Genomic DNA, 18,341 nt, shown 5'->3' on the forward strand with positions numbered 1-18,341 from the left:
TCCAGTGTCCAGAGATACATCCACGTCCAGAGTATAATCCACGTACTTGGCAAAAAAAAACAACGCAAAAACCCGATCCAGCGGACTGAAAGGGGTCCCATGTTGACATATGGGACCCCTTTCCCCGAATGCAGAGACCTCTCCGTGACAGCTGTCACTGAAAGGTCTCTTCAGACAATCAGCGAGTGCAACGTCCTTGCACTCTGCTGATTGGCTGTGCGCGTCTGAGCAGACAGCGCATCGCACAGCGCCCTCCATTATATTCAATGGTGGGAACTTTGCGGCTAGCGGTGAGGTCACCCGAGGTCAGCGGCTGACCGCGGGTAACCCCCCGCTGACGGCAAAGTTCCCACCATTTAATATAATGGAGGGCGCTGTGCGATGCGCTGTCTGAGTTCAGACAGCGCACAGCCAATCAGGTGAGCGCCACGAAGTAGCGCTTCCTGATTGGCTTAAGAGACCTTTCTGTGACAGCTGTCACGGAGAGGTCTCTGCATTCGGGGAAAGGGGTCCCATGTGTCAACATGGGACCCCTTTCAGTCCGTGTGGTACGGGTGTCCGGTTTGTTTTTTTGACAAGACCGTGGATTTATCTCTGGACCCTGGAACAGGTGAGTATATTTATCTTTTCTTTTCAGGTACCCCTGGATTCTACTTGGAGAAGAGGACCGATGTCGGCGTGTGAACATAGGTAAGTATGTGTGTGTCGACGTATGAAATAAAGTTTTACTTTCACGGTGTCTGTGTCCTGTTTTTATTTGGGTATTTTTTTTTCAGTAGAACTACAGGTACCAGCGGGCCCGTTTTTCTCCCGCATGCTGGTACTTGTGGTTCTCCAAGTACCAGCTTGCGGGGGAGGATTGCTGGGACTTGTAGTACTACTGGAAAAAAACAATATTCGGTCATTTTCCTCAAGGCTATCAGCCTCCCATCCGCAGCCCTTGGATGGGGGGGACAGCCTCGGGCTTCACCCCTGGCCCTTGGGTGGCTGGGGGGGACCCCTTGATTGAAGGGGTCCCCACTCCCCCAGGGTACCCCGGCCAGTGGTGACTAGTTGGATATTTAATGCCACGGCCTCAGGGCACTGTATAAAAGTGACCCCCGGCTGTGGCATTATCTGTCCAGCTAGTGGAGCCCGATGCTGGTGTAAAAAATACGGGGGACCCCTACTCTTTTTGTCCCCCGTATTTTTTGCACCAGGCGCAGAGCCCGGTGCTGGTTTTAAAAATACGGGGGATCCCCTGTCCAATTTTTCCCCGGATTTTTAGAACCAGGACCAGCTCGAAGAGCCCGAGGCTGGTTATGCTTTGGAGGGGGGACCCCACGCCATTTTTTTTCGGGATTTTACCATTCCAGCTATAAAAAAAAATATATATATTTTTTTTTTTTTTAATATAGAAATAATACTTGTGCCTCCAAAAAAGACAAACCAAGTACCTAATCCCTTCTAATATAAATAGATATGCTATTACCAAAAAAAAATACACCCAAAAAAACATGTTTACATTTTTTTTATTGGTTTCACCCTCCAAAGTGTGGCGGATTGAAAAAGACGAATTTACTGTCTAAAAGCACTGTTGTCGAATTTCCAAACTTCAATTGAATATACTTTGGTCGAATTGCAGCATTTGTATCATTGCAAAAAAGTCGAATTTCAAAAAGTCGAATTTTTAAAGTCCGTTTTTTTTTAGAAAAGTACTGAATTGCATTGGCGAATTTTTTGGGGGGGCGAAAAAGTGCAGTTTTTCACCAATTTCGGGAATTCGCCGCTAATTGCATATACCCCAAAGACTCCACTATGATCCCCTTACAGCTCCGACACTAGTGAACGCACAGCAACCTGCGCAGTACGAGACACGTACCTATCATGTTTGGACACGCCAATTCCTTTGCCGATGTTCTCCTTGTAGAACCTCATGGAAGACACAATGGAGCCGGTCAGCCAGTAAATCATGATGTTGGTCAGAAGGTCGTCCAGGGAGAACTTTCTATAATGTGTGGAAACATGGCGTCAGCGCGGGAAGTAATCACCATTTACAAAAAAAGCTAAAAAGGATTAAAGCGGAATTAATTCTAAACACAGCCTCATATTATACTTTACACCAGGGATGGGGAACCTTTGGCCCTCCAGCTGCTGCTAAACTACACGTACTAGCATGCCTTGCAACAGTTTTGCTATTTGGGCATGCTAAAACTGTAGCAGGGCATGCTGGGATGTGTAGTTCAAAAACAGCTGGAGGGCCAAAGGTTCTCCATCCCTGCTTTACACCATAGATTCGGAATACTGTACAATAGAGATTTCCTCGTCTACCTCTCCAGGCCTCCGTCCTCATAATCACGGAAATCGGGTTCTGTCCAGGTCGAGAACTTCTCCAGAATATACGCGGCGAGCCCAACGGGGGAGTTATTTAATCCGCAGCCTGAAGGAGAAACATTTGACATTGAAAATATTACTAACACCTGTTCTACCCATTATTCACACGGGAGTGTCATTTTCACGGTTGTACATATAAATGAGTTAAATAATTTGGTAAATCTATAGAGATGTAAATTTGAGACGTGTTGATGTAAGTAAATACACTGCTCAAAACAATAAAGGGAACACATAAACAACACAATGTAACGCCAAGTCAATCACACTTCTGTGAAATCAAACTGTCCACTTAGGAAGCAACACTGACTGACAATCAATTTCACATGCTGTTGTGCAAATGGAATAGACAACAGGTGGAAATTATAGGCAATTAGCAAGACATTCCCATTAAAGGAGTTGTTCTGCAGGTGGTGACCACAGACCACTTCTCAGCTCCTATGCTTTCTGGCTGATGTTTTCGTCACTTTTGAAAGCTGGCGGTGCTTTCACTCTAGTGGTAGCATGAGACGGAGTCTACAACCCACACAAGTGGCTCAGGTAGTGCAGCTCATCCAGGATTGCACATCAGTGCGAGCTGTGGCAAGAAGGTTTGCTGTGTCTGTCAGCGTAGTGTCCAGAGCATGGAGCCGCTACCAGGAGACAGGCCAGTACATCAGGAGACGTGGAGGAGGCTGTAATAGGGCAACAACCCAGCAGCAGGACCGCTACCTCCGCCTTTGTGCAAGGAGGAACAGGAGGAGCACTGCCAGAGCCCTGCAAAATGACCTCCAGCAAGCCACAAATGTGCATGTGTCTACTCAAACAATCAGAAGCAGACTCCATGAGGGTGGTATGAGGGCCCGACGTCCACAGGTGGGGGCTGTGCTTACAGCCCAACACCATGCAGGACGTTTGGCATTTGCCAGAGAACACCAAGATTGGCAAATTCGCCACTGGCGCCCTGTGCTCTTCACAGATGAAAGCAGGTTCTCACTGAGCACATGTGACAGAGTCTGGAGACGCCAAGGAGAACGTTCTGCTGCCTGCAACATCCTCCAGCATGACCGGTTTGGCAGTGGGTCAGTAATGGTGTGGGGTGGCATTTCTTTGGGGGGCCGCACAGCCCTCCATGTGCTCGCCAGAGGTAGCCTGACTGCCATTAGGTACCGAGATGAGATCCTCAGAACCCTTGTGAGACCATATGCTGGTGCGGTTGGCCCTGGGTTCCTCCTAATGCAAGACAATGCTAGACCTCATGTGGCTGGAGTGTGTCAGCAGTTCCTGCAAGACGAAGGCATTGATGCTATGGACTGGCCCGCCCATTCCCCAGACCTGAATCCAATTGAGCACATCTGGGACATCATGTCTCGCTCCATCCACCAACGCCACGTTGCACTACAGACTGTCCAGGAGTTGGCGGATGATTTAGCCTAGGTCTGGGAGGAGATCCCTCAGGAGACCATCCGCCACCTCATCAGGAGCATGCCCAGGCGTTGTAGGGAGGTTATACAGGCACGTGGAGGCCACTCACACTACTGAGCCTCAATTTGACTTGTTTTAAGGACATTACATCAAAGTTGGATCAGTCTGTAGTGTGTTTTTCCACTTTCATTTTGAGTGTGACTCCAAATCCAGACCTCCATGGGTTAATAAATTTGATTTCCATTGATAATTTTTGTGTGATTTTGTTGTCAGCACATTCAACTATGTAAAGAACAAAGTATTTGATAAGAATATTTCATTCATTCAGATCTAGGATGTGTTATTTTAGTGTTTCCTTTATTTTATTAAGCCATGGATCTTGGCGTTACCCGAGGATCTCCCGTAGCCGATACGGTAAAAAGTGACAGGACCATTTTTGATGTTTATTAAATTCTACCCTCTGGAGGCGCAATCCAAATTTTGGTCCGTTTGGGTGTTATCGTTCACGCAACACAAGCCACGCATCGGTAATGACGTCATTATGTCAACCCCCTTTTCATCCCATTAGGGAATTCTAATTGCGTTGTTTTCCTATTTCCCACCTGCAGAATACATACGTTATATTTCATCTGCCTAACATATCGGGAGGTAAGAGAATTAGTGGTAGTTACAAAAAAACAAGTTACTGATAAATGTTTTAATGTTAGGAATGTATTCTGCATAGCCTTTGTGTGAGAAACAGCCAATCGCTGCCTATCTGCGCCCTACAGTCTATGCAATGAGCCCCCTGGGCACACAATAGTTAATCTGTGAAATAATGGTGTATATGGAAGTGACTGGAGCAGATTACGAGTAGACACACACACACACACACACACACGCAAAAAGGTACTGCACACACACACACACTCACACACACACACACACACACACACACACAGCCAGTGACTGACTTGGCGTACTGCTGCTAGTTCATTAATAATTGTCTTTAACAAGAGCAGATGTCGTTAGGAAATGGATCAAAGTTCCATTTAGCAACCAATTTACATTGAGGTGAAAGAGCCTGACCTCCGATCAACGGGCTTTATTCATGAAAATGACACCGCAGATGTTCCCGGTGCCATGTATGTGTTCCGTCAGCGCACAGTCTGCGTCATCAGAACTTGCGGATCATTCAGATATTTGCAATTAACCCTTTAAAAGAACGCAGCTAGGCTCACAGGGAGCTGTTCCAACTCTGCTCGTAGGTTAAAGGATAAAGAGGTCACTTAGCGGACACGTGTAATATAATACAACCAGTCACAGCTCATGTTTCTATCATAATCTCAGAAATAAAACATAAGCCAGAACAAGGGTCACGGCCTCTGGTAAACCGGCTGCGATTACAGAGGAGACAGAGATTGTGCAACAGGACAAAACACCCGCACTGGTTGGAGATACAAGTGGCCAGGTATTTAGTAATGCATTCCGCCTCCTAACTAGGAAACGTAAAACATATTCTCTTTTTAGGACCCATCTTTGGTTAAAGGCATATAAAGGCAGCCGGCAACCATGCGTGGATCTCGGTGGTCCTGAAAACATGGCCTGTTGGGGTACTGAGCACTTGAGGATTAATGGTATCATCAACATAGGTCTTTGTAGTATCAGAGCTGGACCGAGATCTCTGTAAGAGTCTGAGGAGGATATTTATCAAGTCTTGGAGAGAGCGATACAGTATCGACCAATCAGACTGCGCTAGAAAAATGACAGAAGCCAATTGGTTACTTTGAGCAACTTCTCAATGTTTTCTTTCTCCAAGGCTTGATACATCTCCCCTGAGTGGGTGGTCCAGTGGAGAATTTGCCCATAAAAACCGATCAGCGTCTGCCTATCATTTTAGAGAGTATACTTGCTAATTGCTAGCTAGGAGCTCATTGGTTGCTATGGGCAACGACTTCACCCTTTAAAATAATTGATCTTTGGCCAGTTCCCAAGCAGCATTCCAGTCGAGACCTATAACCACCGATCTAGAACAGGAGAAGGCAACGCGTGGTACTCCAGCTGCTGTGGAACTATATATCCCAGCATGCCCTGCCACAGTTTTTCTGTTATGGCATGCTAAATCTGTGGCAGGGCATGCTGGGATGTGTAGTTCTGCACATTGACTACCCCTGATCCAGTACCTCCTCTGATCGATGGCATATGTTATTAGGCATAGTATATATTGTGGGGTGTTGCTGTATACTGTAGTATTACCTATACCTGACACTCGTATACAGAACATATGCTGCCTTATCTGTGTTCCCACTCAGGGCTGCGTACGTCGCCAGTGCCAGATAACATGTAGGATGTCTCACCGATCAAGAAGCACAGATGGCACCAAGAATAGCTGGAGCCAGAGGTATTATTCTATGTAAAAGTGCGCTACGCCCTAAGTAAAGATGGCTCCCGCCCCCTCACATCATAGTAACACACATGGGTGGAAATCATTCATGTGCAGTGAATATTTTATATTTATAAACACTGGTTACTGTAACGTTCATCATCAGCTAATAGGGATTTATTATTACTGTTTAGTTATATGGCGCCACAGAGCGTACGCAGCGCCGCACAGAGTAACATATAAAACATTTCACAATAACAAGGTATTCCATCATAAATACAAGAAATATACGTTATGGTAAGAACTTACCGTTGATAATGGTATTTCTCCTAAGTCCACAGGTTCCACAGGATAACAATGGGATATGATGGAGCGACAGTGGATTTGCACCAATCAGTCAAAGCTTTCCGGCCTCCCAGCATGCAACGGGCCCATCCATATATCCCCGCCCCCTGGCTCAGGCAAATCAGTTGTATTCCAAAGCTCAAGGCAGGAGCATCATAGATAGCCCTAATCAGGCGAGAAGAACACACATGCACACCCTTCCGTACAAGAAGGAAGAGGTTAGTGAGTAAATAGGATCCTCAAATCAGGTGCGTCAGGGTGGGATCTCTGTGGAATCTGTGGACTTAGGAGAAATACCGTTATCAACGGTAAGTTCTTACCGTAACGTATATTTCTCCGGCAGGGTCCACAGGTTATCCACAGGATAACAATGGGATTTCTCAAAGCAGTTTAGTGGTGGGGACGCTCCTGATGCTCAGGAGAATCCTTTGCCCGAATTCAGCATCTTGAGAGGCAAAGGTATCCAAGGCATAATGTCTAATGAATGTGTCAACGGAAGCCAATATGGCTGCCTTACATACCTGTTCTGTTTAAGCACCACATTGTGCTGCTCATGAAGGACCTACCTTATAAGTAGAGTGAACAGAGACATTAGCCGGCCCAGGGAGATCAGCTTGAGAATATGCTTGGTCATCCGAAGTCATCTTGCCAGTGTCTGCTTACCAGCAGGCCATCCTCTCTTGTGAAATCCATACAGAATGAAGAGAGAATATGGTTTTCTGATGACACTGGTACAATCCACGTAGATCCTTAATGCCCGTATTACGTCCAGTGATGTATCTCCCGCAGACAAGGCCCGGAACCTAAAGGCCGGGACAACATTTTCTTTGTTAAGGTGGAACTTAGTCATCATCTTAAGAAGATACCCAGATCTAGTTCTGAGAACTACTTTATCTAGATAAACAATCAGAAATGGGGAACAATATGACAATATCCCTAAGTCTGATATTCTTCTAGCTGACGCCCTAGTCAATAGAAATGACACTTTAGCTGTCAACCATTTATGATCCATAATATTAAGTGGTCCAAATGGGGCAACTTGAAGAGCTTCCACGACATTTGTAGGAGAAGCAACCCAAGGTTGCATGCGCAGCATACCCTGGAAAAAAGTACACACATCCTGTAAGTTGGTCATTTACTTTTGTTACTCTACAGTCGGTGCCGACCCTTGCTCTCTCAAGAAAGACATCTATTCCTGCCTGAAGGAATGCTAAGACCCTGAAAACTCTGGAAAATATTTTTGAGGTCCCATTCACCTACAGCACCTGGTATTCATAGACTCACCAGGCCCAACACTGCATAGCTTCCAAGATCTGGTGAGATTGGGCATATCCAGTGTGGTGTGGCTATAGATTTTCTTTCACTGCACCAATGAATATAGGCTTGCCATATTTGGTGATAAATGCGAGCTAAGAAAGGTTTCCTTGCTCTGAACACTGTTTGAAAGTATCCTCTTGACCTCAGGATAGAGGTTTCATTGGGCACGCTGTTAAAAACAGTTGATCCACATGTCTGTGATAACCAGGACCCTGCGTTAGTAGGTCTGAACGTTGATGGAGCAGAAGTAGAGCATCCATTGCTATTCTCTGCTGGTCTTCCTGTTTAAACTTTCTCACCACCCTGGGTAATAGTGTAATTAGAGGAAAACCCATCCACCAGATGAAGGTCCTGTCTCACCGATAAGGCATCCACAACGATCGCCCTGGGATCCTTTGTTCTTGACCCGTATGGGAGCACTTTGTTGTTCAACCAAGACGCTATGAGATATATCTCTAGTAAGCACCTCTTGTTTACTAGAGTCCGGAAGATCTCTTGGTGTAGAGCCCATTCACTTCCCTGAATGGTGTGTTGACTTGAGAAAGTCCGTTTCCCCATTTAGGATTCCCGGAATGAGAACGGCGGACAAGGTTGGATGATGAAGTCCTGCTCACTTAGGTATCTGACTTACCTTCTTCATCACATTTCGGCTGAGAGTTCCTCCTGGATTTTGATGTACACTACTGCCATCGCATTGTCCGAGCTGAACTGGACTGGTTTTCACTGAAGACCTTCTTACTTTTATCATAAGTGCCATAGTCCGTCTTTATTATCTGATGCAATCCATTAATCTTACAACACTCTGTATTCCCAGCTGGTCCCTCCAGGTACCAACCAGGCCCACACTGCTCCTCTTCCATGATCCAATGAAATCTGGGCATATTCAGTGTGGTGTGACTGTAGATTCTACTTGGTAAGAATCAGATGCTGCAGAGACCTGGGGGTAAATTTACTAAGGTGGGAGATTTTTTAGAACTGGTGATGTTGCCCATGGCAACCTATCAGATTCTACTTACCATTTATCTAGCTGCTTCTAGCAGATAATGGATATAATCTGATTGGTTGCTATGGGCAACATCACCAGTTCTAAAAATCTCCCACCTTAGTAAATTTACCACCTAAGAGTGGAATTGTGTATATTCCCTTCTGTCTGCAGATACCATCAAACCCATCCACGCATTGCTGCGTCAATGGATACCATTTGACTGTGTGGTGAGTCCTGAATCCTATAGTGAACCCTGGATATCTTGTTGCGAGGTAAAAAATTACTCTCTGCAGCCTGATTCAATACAGCCCCCAAGTGAGTCATCCGATGTGACGAAACTGGAGACGATTTTCCCCAAGTTATTGTTCACTTGCCCCTGCAAACTCGTTATTGCTGTTGCCGATGACAAAGAGCAATCTCTGTGACTGTCTAGGTATGAGAAAAAACATTAACCCCTGCTGGCGGAGATAAGGTGTTCTTACCCCCATATTCCTGGTAAATACTATGGGGACTGTGGCTAACCCAAGGGAAAGGCCTAGAACTGAAAATGCTGTTTGGAGGATAGCAAACCTTGGATAACACGGATGGACAGTGGTCTAGGAACATGTAGGTAAGCGTCCTGTATATCCAGGGATACCATAAAACCCCTGGCTCCATGCCACACATAAGAAACGTAACTTCCAAATGTATTTGTTCAGCATTTTAGGATTGCGCATGGTCCGAAATTACATATTAAAACCAGGTTGAAGTAAAACCTTGTCCTTGTTTGCCATAGGAACTGGAATGACTATTCCTGACCGAAGCAATTTATGACCAGCTTCTTGCAAAGCCATGACCTTCGTCTCTAGCCGAGACAGGCTGTTTTGAAGACGAAGGCATACCTAAAGATACCGTGCCAGATCTGTGTGACCTGAGGATGTCGGCCCCCCCAACCTGGGGTCTCTCAGGCGGAGTCCATACCATCAAACTGATGGTTTAATTTTTCTACAGCACCTGGTATTCCATGATGGTCTCCCATCCGAGTACTAACCAGTCCCAACCCTGTAGATCTTCTGGTAGCCCATTGCTTTCCTAGTCTTCGACTTGTTAGATACCAAAAGAGCGCCGAAATGCAGAACTGTTAGGTTTGAACTGTATGTGGAAGGAACCTGACCTTCTTAGAGTCTGCTTCTGACTCCAGAATATCTGTCAATTCTTACCAAAAAGAATAATTTCAGAAAAGACAATGATTCCACCTACAGCACCTGGTAGTCGTAGATGTTTCCCATCCAAGTACTCACCAGGCCCAACACTGCATAGCTTCCAAGATCTGGTGAGATTGGGCATATCCAGTATGGTGTGGCTGTAGATCTCCACGTACCCAGCTAAACTGCTCTACGAGCAGGTATAGTTAAGGCTGATGCCCTGGAGTAAATATTTTGTCCATATCTAATGCAGTCCTTCGGGTAGCCCAAACATATGAGCCATATGAGATTCTTGCGCTACTGAAAAATCTCCTTCCATTGCATCAGCCCAGGCAACCACTGCCTTTGCCGTTGACTGCCCTAGACAGGAAAAAATAGTTTTTTTTGAAACCCATCTACTCTCCTATCCATGATGTTGAAAGCAAAGCTAATGTAGATTATACATATCTACGTTAGGAGCCACCTCCCCTTTTTTTAAACAATTCCCAGCTGGAAGCGGATCATTGGAATTCCATTTCTTAGGAATTCTAAATTCTTATTGGGCGTAACCCAAGCCTCTTCCATGATTTCCGTCAGCTGATATGACCCTGGAAACTCAGGTTTTGGTATGTTTAAACACAGGTGCCTTGGTTTTTAACACAGGATCTGCTGTATCCTCTAAGGATAAGATGGCTTAATTGCTTTAATTAACTCAGCTATATTCCAGAGCTGAGACCTGCCTCTTTTTCACATGATGAAGTAGAATAAATTGGGCTTTCATCTTCTGATGAATTTAAACAATGTGTAGCCTGTGATGGTGAAGGTTTACTTACCACTGTTTCTGAGAAGCTGCTGCTGCATGTAAGGGCTAATAGTGTAACCCTATACCTGGTACAGGATTTTGGGGGATTATCCATTTAACTTATTGGATAAAGCTTGTGCAAAGATAGCCCAAGAAGGATACACTTGTACCTGTATCCGCCTTGTATCCCTGCTGAGCTAAAACATTATGCATACAAGCCATCCTGGACCAGCTCATAAGAGCTTTGCAAAACAAACATGGTATGAGTGTCCTCACCATTGCCGTTTTATTACATAATAAACAATCAGCACTTCCACAGTGTACTACACAATTTTGTGACTGGAATCACTTTAACCTTTTTTCTTTAAAATGATATCCATCTGACCCTACTCATGCACCAGCATTGAGGATCTGTAAAACAAACTGACAAACATATAGTAAAGTCAGCATCATACTAGCAGTCGGTCACATGTTATACATTAGTATAATAAGCAATATGAGTACAACATCAACTACAATCACATTTTAAGTATGCAGAACACATTTACTGAATCATGTTTAACAGAACTAACGTATTCAGGCGCAATGCGAAAGAAACAACAGTAATGGAATACAAACTCATATGCAATATGCACTTATCTAACTTATTCGTACTCAAAAGGTAGATAGAGATTTAGGGGTACATTATCTAAGCAGTGATAAGAGCGGAGAAGTGAGCCAGTGGAGAAGTTGCCCATGGCAACCAATCAGCACTGAAGTAGCATCTATAATTTGCATACTATAAAATGATACAGAGTTGCTGATTAGTTGATGTGGAAATTTCTCCACTGGCTCACTTCTCCACTCTTATAACTGCTTAGTAAATGTAACCCTTAGTGCTGTATAACCCGTACTCAGTAGAGTGGGATACAGGGAGACTCACCTCGCTTCCAGGATCGATCATACGTTAGCGAACGCTGAGTGGATCCAGATACTACTAGTGTACACGGACGCACCAGTCACACAGCCGCCTATGGTGCGACCGGATCCTCTCGTGGTAGCGCTGAGTGAACACAGACGCTCCAGTCACACAGCCGCCTATGCTGCGACCAGGTCCCATCGTGGTAGCGTCTGAGACGGAAGTGAGGAAACAGTTTGTGGCGGAAACTGGGCATGAACCGGGGGGAGGGGCGACCAGGAAGGCGTCTGACACCCCCTGCCGACATCAACCATAGGGATCGCGGCCTCATGCTATTACTGGGGCCTCTGATCCCTAAGGCCTAGCGCTGGTGCACCCGCGGTGGCGGCGCGTCAGCTACTGTTTGGTATTCTCCTTCCAATACAGTGCGGCTGTGTCCGTATTCTCCTTCTAAGCAGAATCGATGCCTTACCTTCTCCCCGTGCTCCGGCCACAGCCTGGTAACGTCTGATGGACCTGCTAGTATATCCGACACAGACGCCCGCCGAAACAGCACTGTACTTGTGGGTAAGCGTTGTCACAACCCGGCGGAGAGTTGTTGGAGCGACTCTTTCTAACATGCGTGTAAGACGCTGTTTAGAAAGGTCACTCAAAAAACTAGTAAGACTATAACAATAATATAAGAAAGCTTATGGCTGCTAAAAAACCAGCAGCCCTCTGACCATGGTCCGGCTCCTGCCGCACCAAACAAAAAGCTGATTTGCCTTAGCCAGGGGGATATATGGACGGGCCCATTGCATGCTGGGGGGCCAGAAAACTTTGGCTGATTGGTGCAAATCTGCGTCGCTCCATCTTATCCCATTGTTATTCTGTGGATAACCTGTGGACCCTGCCGGAGAAACAGTGGAATTTCATGGGGGCTGTAACTATGACACATTGTTAATACCCCTGTGCATGGAACTCCTCCCCGTGTGGGCGGAACTTGCCATGTAGTGAGCGCCGCTGATCCGAAGCTCAAACCCCACAAATGTGACATTGGAACAAATAAGGCCTCAGGCAGAAACACGAGCCTGGTCTTTCCGGATAGGCCACCCACAGAGGTGCGCTCTTCCTCAGGACAGCAGGGAGGGATGCGGGGGGGGAGGAAGGTCTGTGCGGCCAATGCACGCTAGTAGTTACGTCATACAGTTTTTGTGGTAGTATAAAACTACAGGTGAAGACACAGCTGGTCGTACACTGTCAGCGATGCTTATTTCTGGCTCTGGCCTGGTACACTTGTGGGTAGGATGAAGAATACCTGGAACGGATTGTTAGATAGGCTCTGCCTCTAAGCTTTAGGACACTGCAACTTCCCCATTTTGAGTCATCTCTTCTAGGCATGGCCTACTCCACCCATGGTAACCTATGTAACGCATCCAAAATGGCTGCCTCGTCTGGTTCTTTCTGTGGGTGGGTTATGTAACCTGTGGTATTTAATAATCTAAGTGGCTGCATTAACCTGGTATTAAGCTCGTTGTGCCAGTTATGTTCACTGTTTTTGGGTTTGATTTTCTGTAATACTAAACCCCTATGCAGCGATTTTCCTGCTTGTAAAGTCATGATACAAAAAAGCGCTACATAAATTAAACTATTATCATCTTCACTAGTCACCAGCCCGCCAAAATGACGGAACATAACAGTAATGTCATCGCCAGCGGCTGTGCGCGCTCGAACGCAGCAACACTTGAATTGCTCCCTCAGGCGCCATCTAGTGGCTGCCGGCGCGCAGCACACTTTAATTCCACCCCTAGAGGTGAGGAGCAGCGTTATCCTTTTATTATATAGGATTTTACATTTAAAAAAAAAAAAAAAAGCTTTTACAAACATGTCGCCCAGTTTATACTTTCACAGATTTTACACCAATGTTTCCTGGCCCATTGAAAAACATGAATTTGGGATTTTTACTGTACCTGCAATAACGGAAGTGTTTGTTCTGCGCTGTATCTGCGCAATGCGTTGGCAGTTTTATGCCTTTCACAGCTGCACAATTAAATTGTTTGTTACGGATAAACAGCTTTTAAAAACCAGAACTGTTGGGAGCGATTCCCAGCTCCGCTAGCAACAGCTGCCATCTTGGCCGGAAGGTACCCAATACTGATGGAGAAGTGGCATCTACACGGTCTGACTAGTGAACGGATAATTCAGAGGTCAGTATAATGTGAGTGCGGTATATAATGTACCAGAAAGGCTGCACCGATTACACCAACATTCCATATTGTCTTGTGCGGTTCTCGATTAAAAGATTTGACATACTCCGTATAACGGGTAGCATGAAAACCCGCCAACTCTTCCCTCTAGCACCAAGTACAGATCCTTAATATAAAGTTTTTTGTTTTGTTTTGTGTTATTTTGGATGTTTCATCACCTGTGACCCCAATTAGTGGTAACGTAGACTCTTGTGGTCTCACTTCACTCACCATCAAGGATACCATTCTCAATCTTAGCCCAAGTGGATGGTAAACCAAGTAAAAAGTTTTGAATTTTTTTTTTCTTTTTTTAAAAACCCCCAAAAACAGTGCCTGGATTAGGTGTGGGACAGACGGATTGTCAGCTCTTCCCCATAGTGAGGCCTCTCACCTGCGGTGTCGGGCTTGGTGGCCTGGATGTGCATGTACCCGCTCTCACACATAGAGTAGTTGACGACTTTCTTCGTGAAGGGGAACATCCGCCTTACATCCTCATCCTGGAACCCGAACAGCCCCGGGAAGTACTGACCCAGCAATATGGAGAGCAGCACGAGCAGTTTACCATTGAACGCATCCACCATGTTCAGGTGCAGACCCTTCACGTTGCTTAAAGGACACACAGATAAAATAAAAACATTGGAAATAGAATTTGCGTTTCCCTGATCATGTGCCAGTCATTCGCGTACAGCTGAGGCAAAGCAGCGATGGCGGAAACAATTTGCCCACTTTTGAAATTTATCTTAACTTTAGTAGCTGCCAAATTACTTTGCCAAAGAACTGAAGGAATCAGAGTGAGGACCTCCCCTTCTCCTGTCCCCTCGTACTTCCCACCAGCCTCCCTCCCCCAATCTACCACTGGCCTGAGCCCTACACCACCAGGGCTGGGTTAACATGGAGGCCACAAGTGTGAGGCTTCCAAGTCATTGTGAAACCCAAGCTGGTCAGTGTAACCCTGGTGCCTCTCTAGCAGGGAAGGGGGCACTAAATATATAAAGTACAGGTTGAGTATCCCATATCCAAATATTCCGAAATACGGAATATTCCGAAATACGGACTTTTTTGAGCGAGAGTGAGATAGTGAAACCTTTGTTTTCTGATGGCTCAATGTACACAAACTTTGTTTAATACACAAAGTTAATAAAAATATTGTATTATATGACCTTCAGGCTGTGTGTACAAGGTGTATGTGAAACATAAATGAATTGTGTGAATGTAGACACACTTTGTTTAATGCACAAAGTTATAAAAAATATTGGTTAAAATGACCTTCCTGCTGTGTGTATAAGGTGTATATGAAACATAAAAGCATTCTGTGCTTATATTTAGTTCCCATCACCATGATATCTCATTATGGTATGCAATTATTCCAAAATACGGAAAAATCCCATATCCAAAATACCTCCGGTCCCAAGCATTTTGGATAAGGGAGACTCAACCTGTACTGGGACTGTAAAGGTGGGATTTGGGGGCTCCAGCCTCCTTGTTGCCCCAGCCCCCACAGCAGCGTTACCCCAGCCCCCACAGCAGTATGGGAGAGAGACAGCGATGGGCTGGTACCCTCTCCATAAGTGCGCCAGTCTCGTGCCGACCAGCCTATGGCTCTGTCCAATCTGCCTAGTATTTGGGCTGGTTGGAGAGTTTGCCGCCTTTCAGCTGGTCACACATTACAGTACGGGCCCGAAAACGCCCTCAACCCAGTCATAAAACCAATACATAACAAAATGGACAGAACCCACAGGAACCCAACAGGAAGTCCCGTAAACTGGACTATAAGGGCAGCCTGACTGGCTGATACTGGAATGGGGCGGGCTTTGTTCCTCCAATGTGAGGGACTGGTGGTGCACTGTCCTGGATGTAGGGATACCGAAACATAATTACATAGAATAAAGTAATTGCATATAATAGTGTTCCCAATGCAAAATACTGGGGTGTATGTTTAAAACCCAATTATTATCTGTCTCAATGGCATCAACATAAAACATGAATAATCCAATACATTAGTGATTTACATAGGATTCCCAGTGGATCCTTACCTAGGAGCGATCTGTGCAAGATTTGTGCAGATAGTGGCTCCCCAATCTCCCCCCTGAGCGTAGAACTCCCGGAACCCCAACCTCTGCATCAACTTGTAAAAGATCCGGGCGACAGCGACCGAGTTACATCCTGGGAGAGGGAGAGACACAAATAATGACATAAAGACCATAATTGGTGACAAATGTTTGCCCAAATTTACTATCAGACCCTGCTGAGAATCCCTAACAATACCGACGCTATAGACTGAGCTCTCACGAGCAGGGCCCTCTTCCCACATGAGCTTTTCCTTCCCTCACTTACACTGTGATCTCCTCTCCGCTGCCTACAATAGCACCTACCCATCGGGTGCTGCCGCCCTGCTGCTTACTGGGTGCTATGACAGCTGCTACAGGAATATCTATAAACTGTGTCTCTATCCTGCAATGCTCTGCGCTGTTCATCCTGTTTTGTTTATACTGCAGCGGATCCTTTGTGGCACCATATAGGAGGAAGAAGAAGAGGAGGGGGAGGAGTAAAAGGAAGAAGAGAAAGAAGAAGAAGACGATATGGTGGAAAAGGAAGAAGACAAGGAGGAAGAGGAAAAGTAATCTCAGTAATCACAATATTATGCTGGCCTAGAAAGATACATTACTTTAGATTTCCTATGAGGAAGATGTTCGGATAGTTGTCCTCCCCATTTGTGTGTAACGTTGCAATATCTGGTTCCTGAATTCTTGTTCTACCTAAATCCTGCAAACAGAGCTGCATTTGGGAGTAAGACACATATTTTCTTTGGGCATATAAAAACCCAGAGAAGAGAGACACAATCATTTGTGAGAACAACGACGCTCAGCTGCGGCTGCCTAAGCGGTCTCTGGCGCGTTTCATTAGAAGATGCCACGGAGATAAAAGGCATTCCTCCCGTCTCAGTAATACCTTGCTTGTGAGACGCCTCCGAGAATCCATATCCGGGAATGGATGGGCAGATAACCTCAAAGTGTTCACTCAGACCGTGGCTGGTGGGATCCGTAAGGAGCGGGATTATTCTGTAGAACTCGTAGAAGGATCCTGGCCAGCCGTGGACCATGATAAGGGGCTTGGCTTTGCGGCCGGGTGGGAGGTTTACCGGCTTCACGTGAAGAAAGTGAATGTCAATACCTGGCGGAACAGACGAGCAGTAAAATTGGTTAGACCTACATAAGAAAACCATATTGACAGTATATCACAATTCCACACAGCCACTAGACATAACAGGATGATAATTACAGGAAACACACGGTGCCCTCTATGTAATATCAGAGTTGAAGAACGCAAATATATCCGCTCAGTCTGCTACGCAGTGTTCCGGGTCAATGTGTAAAAAGTAATAAGCCTGCGACAAGTCGGAGGTGCGGGACTTCGTGCGAGTCTGACTGGATTGGTAAAGCGCCAATAAGTAATACGGCAAAATCAACCTGATTTTACCGCGTGACTGACAGCCGCTTTAAAATTCCGTCCAGACTCGCACAAAGGGGGTCATTCAGAGTTGTTCGCTCGTTACCGATTTTCGCAACGGAGCGATTAAGGCAAAAATGCGCATGCGGTTAGTATTTTAGCACAAAACTTGGTAGATTTACTCACGTAGAAGTGATTGTAGTGTGATTGACAGGAAGTGGGTGTTTCTGGGCGGAAACTGACCGTTTTCTGGGAGTGTGCGGAAAAACGATGGCGTGTCAGGGAAAAACGCGGGAGTGTCTGGAGAAACGAGGGAGTGGCTGGCCGAACGCTGGGCGTGTGTGTGACGTCAAACCAGGAACGAAACTGACTGAACTGATCGCTATTTGTGAGTAAGTTTCGAGCTACTCAGAAACTGCTAAGAAATTTCTATTCGCAATTCTGCTAAGCTAAGATACACTCCCAGAGGGCGGCGGCCTAGCGTGTGCAATGCTGCTAAAAGCAGCTAGCGAGCGAACAACTCGGAATCACCCCCAAAGTCCGCACCTCCAGCAACACACGGACTTATTATATTTTACCCCTTGACTCCGTTACGCTAAAGCATTAGGATGTGTATAAACACGTTATATCAAATGCAACATGGACAGTACAGCGGAGATTTAAGAGACTAGTTGTCAAAGGATTCTGGCAAAAAAAATGGTGAAAACTACAAGGAATCCCTCGCACCAATGGTGACGCGCATAACCATAAATGTGTCACACTTTGCATGTGTCAGAAATTGCGCAAACACGTCCTATGTTAGATGGCTCTCTCGCACTCCAGGCACAGTAATGAGAAAGTGGCAGAAGCACGCAGCCCGGTTTCTGGCCAGACCCACGCAGGATAAGTTACGCCAATGTAGCGCTTCGTCAGGCACTTTGCAGGAATGGGCGGCTTCTAACCCTTCCTGCAGCTGGAGTTTCTTCCAAGGGGGGTGGTATATTCTGTTGACATTCGTAATGTCCTATGTCATCCCTGGTGGTC

General features: G+C 45.8%; 1 protein-coding gene across 1 annotated transcript in view; it reads right to left on the reverse strand.

The window, feature by feature from the left end:
* LOC134910678 (epoxide hydrolase 1-like) overlaps positions 1-18,341 on the reverse strand; it is a 71,093-nt gene that overhangs the window by 19,518 nt on the left and 33,234 nt on the right. The window contains exons 4-8 of the mRNA XM_063918986.1: positions 16,821-17,042; positions 15,905-16,034; positions 14,263-14,477; positions 2,311-2,419; positions 1,862-1,987 (exon numbers count right to left, since the gene is read on the reverse strand). Of these exons, the coding sequence (XP_063775056.1) occupies positions 1,862-1,987; positions 2,311-2,419; positions 14,263-14,477; positions 15,905-16,034; positions 16,821-17,042 (802 nt within the window). The remainder of the gene's footprint in view (positions 1-1,861; positions 1,988-2,310; positions 2,420-14,262; positions 14,478-15,904; positions 16,035-16,820; positions 17,043-18,341) is intronic.

The sequence above is a fragment of the Pseudophryne corroboree genome, chromosome 4 (genome assembly GCF_028390025.1).
Source record: "Pseudophryne corroboree isolate aPseCor3 chromosome 4, aPseCor3.hap2, whole genome shotgun sequence".
Classification (NCBI taxonomy): Eukaryota; Metazoa; Chordata; class Amphibia; order Anura; family Myobatrachidae; genus Pseudophryne; species Pseudophryne corroboree.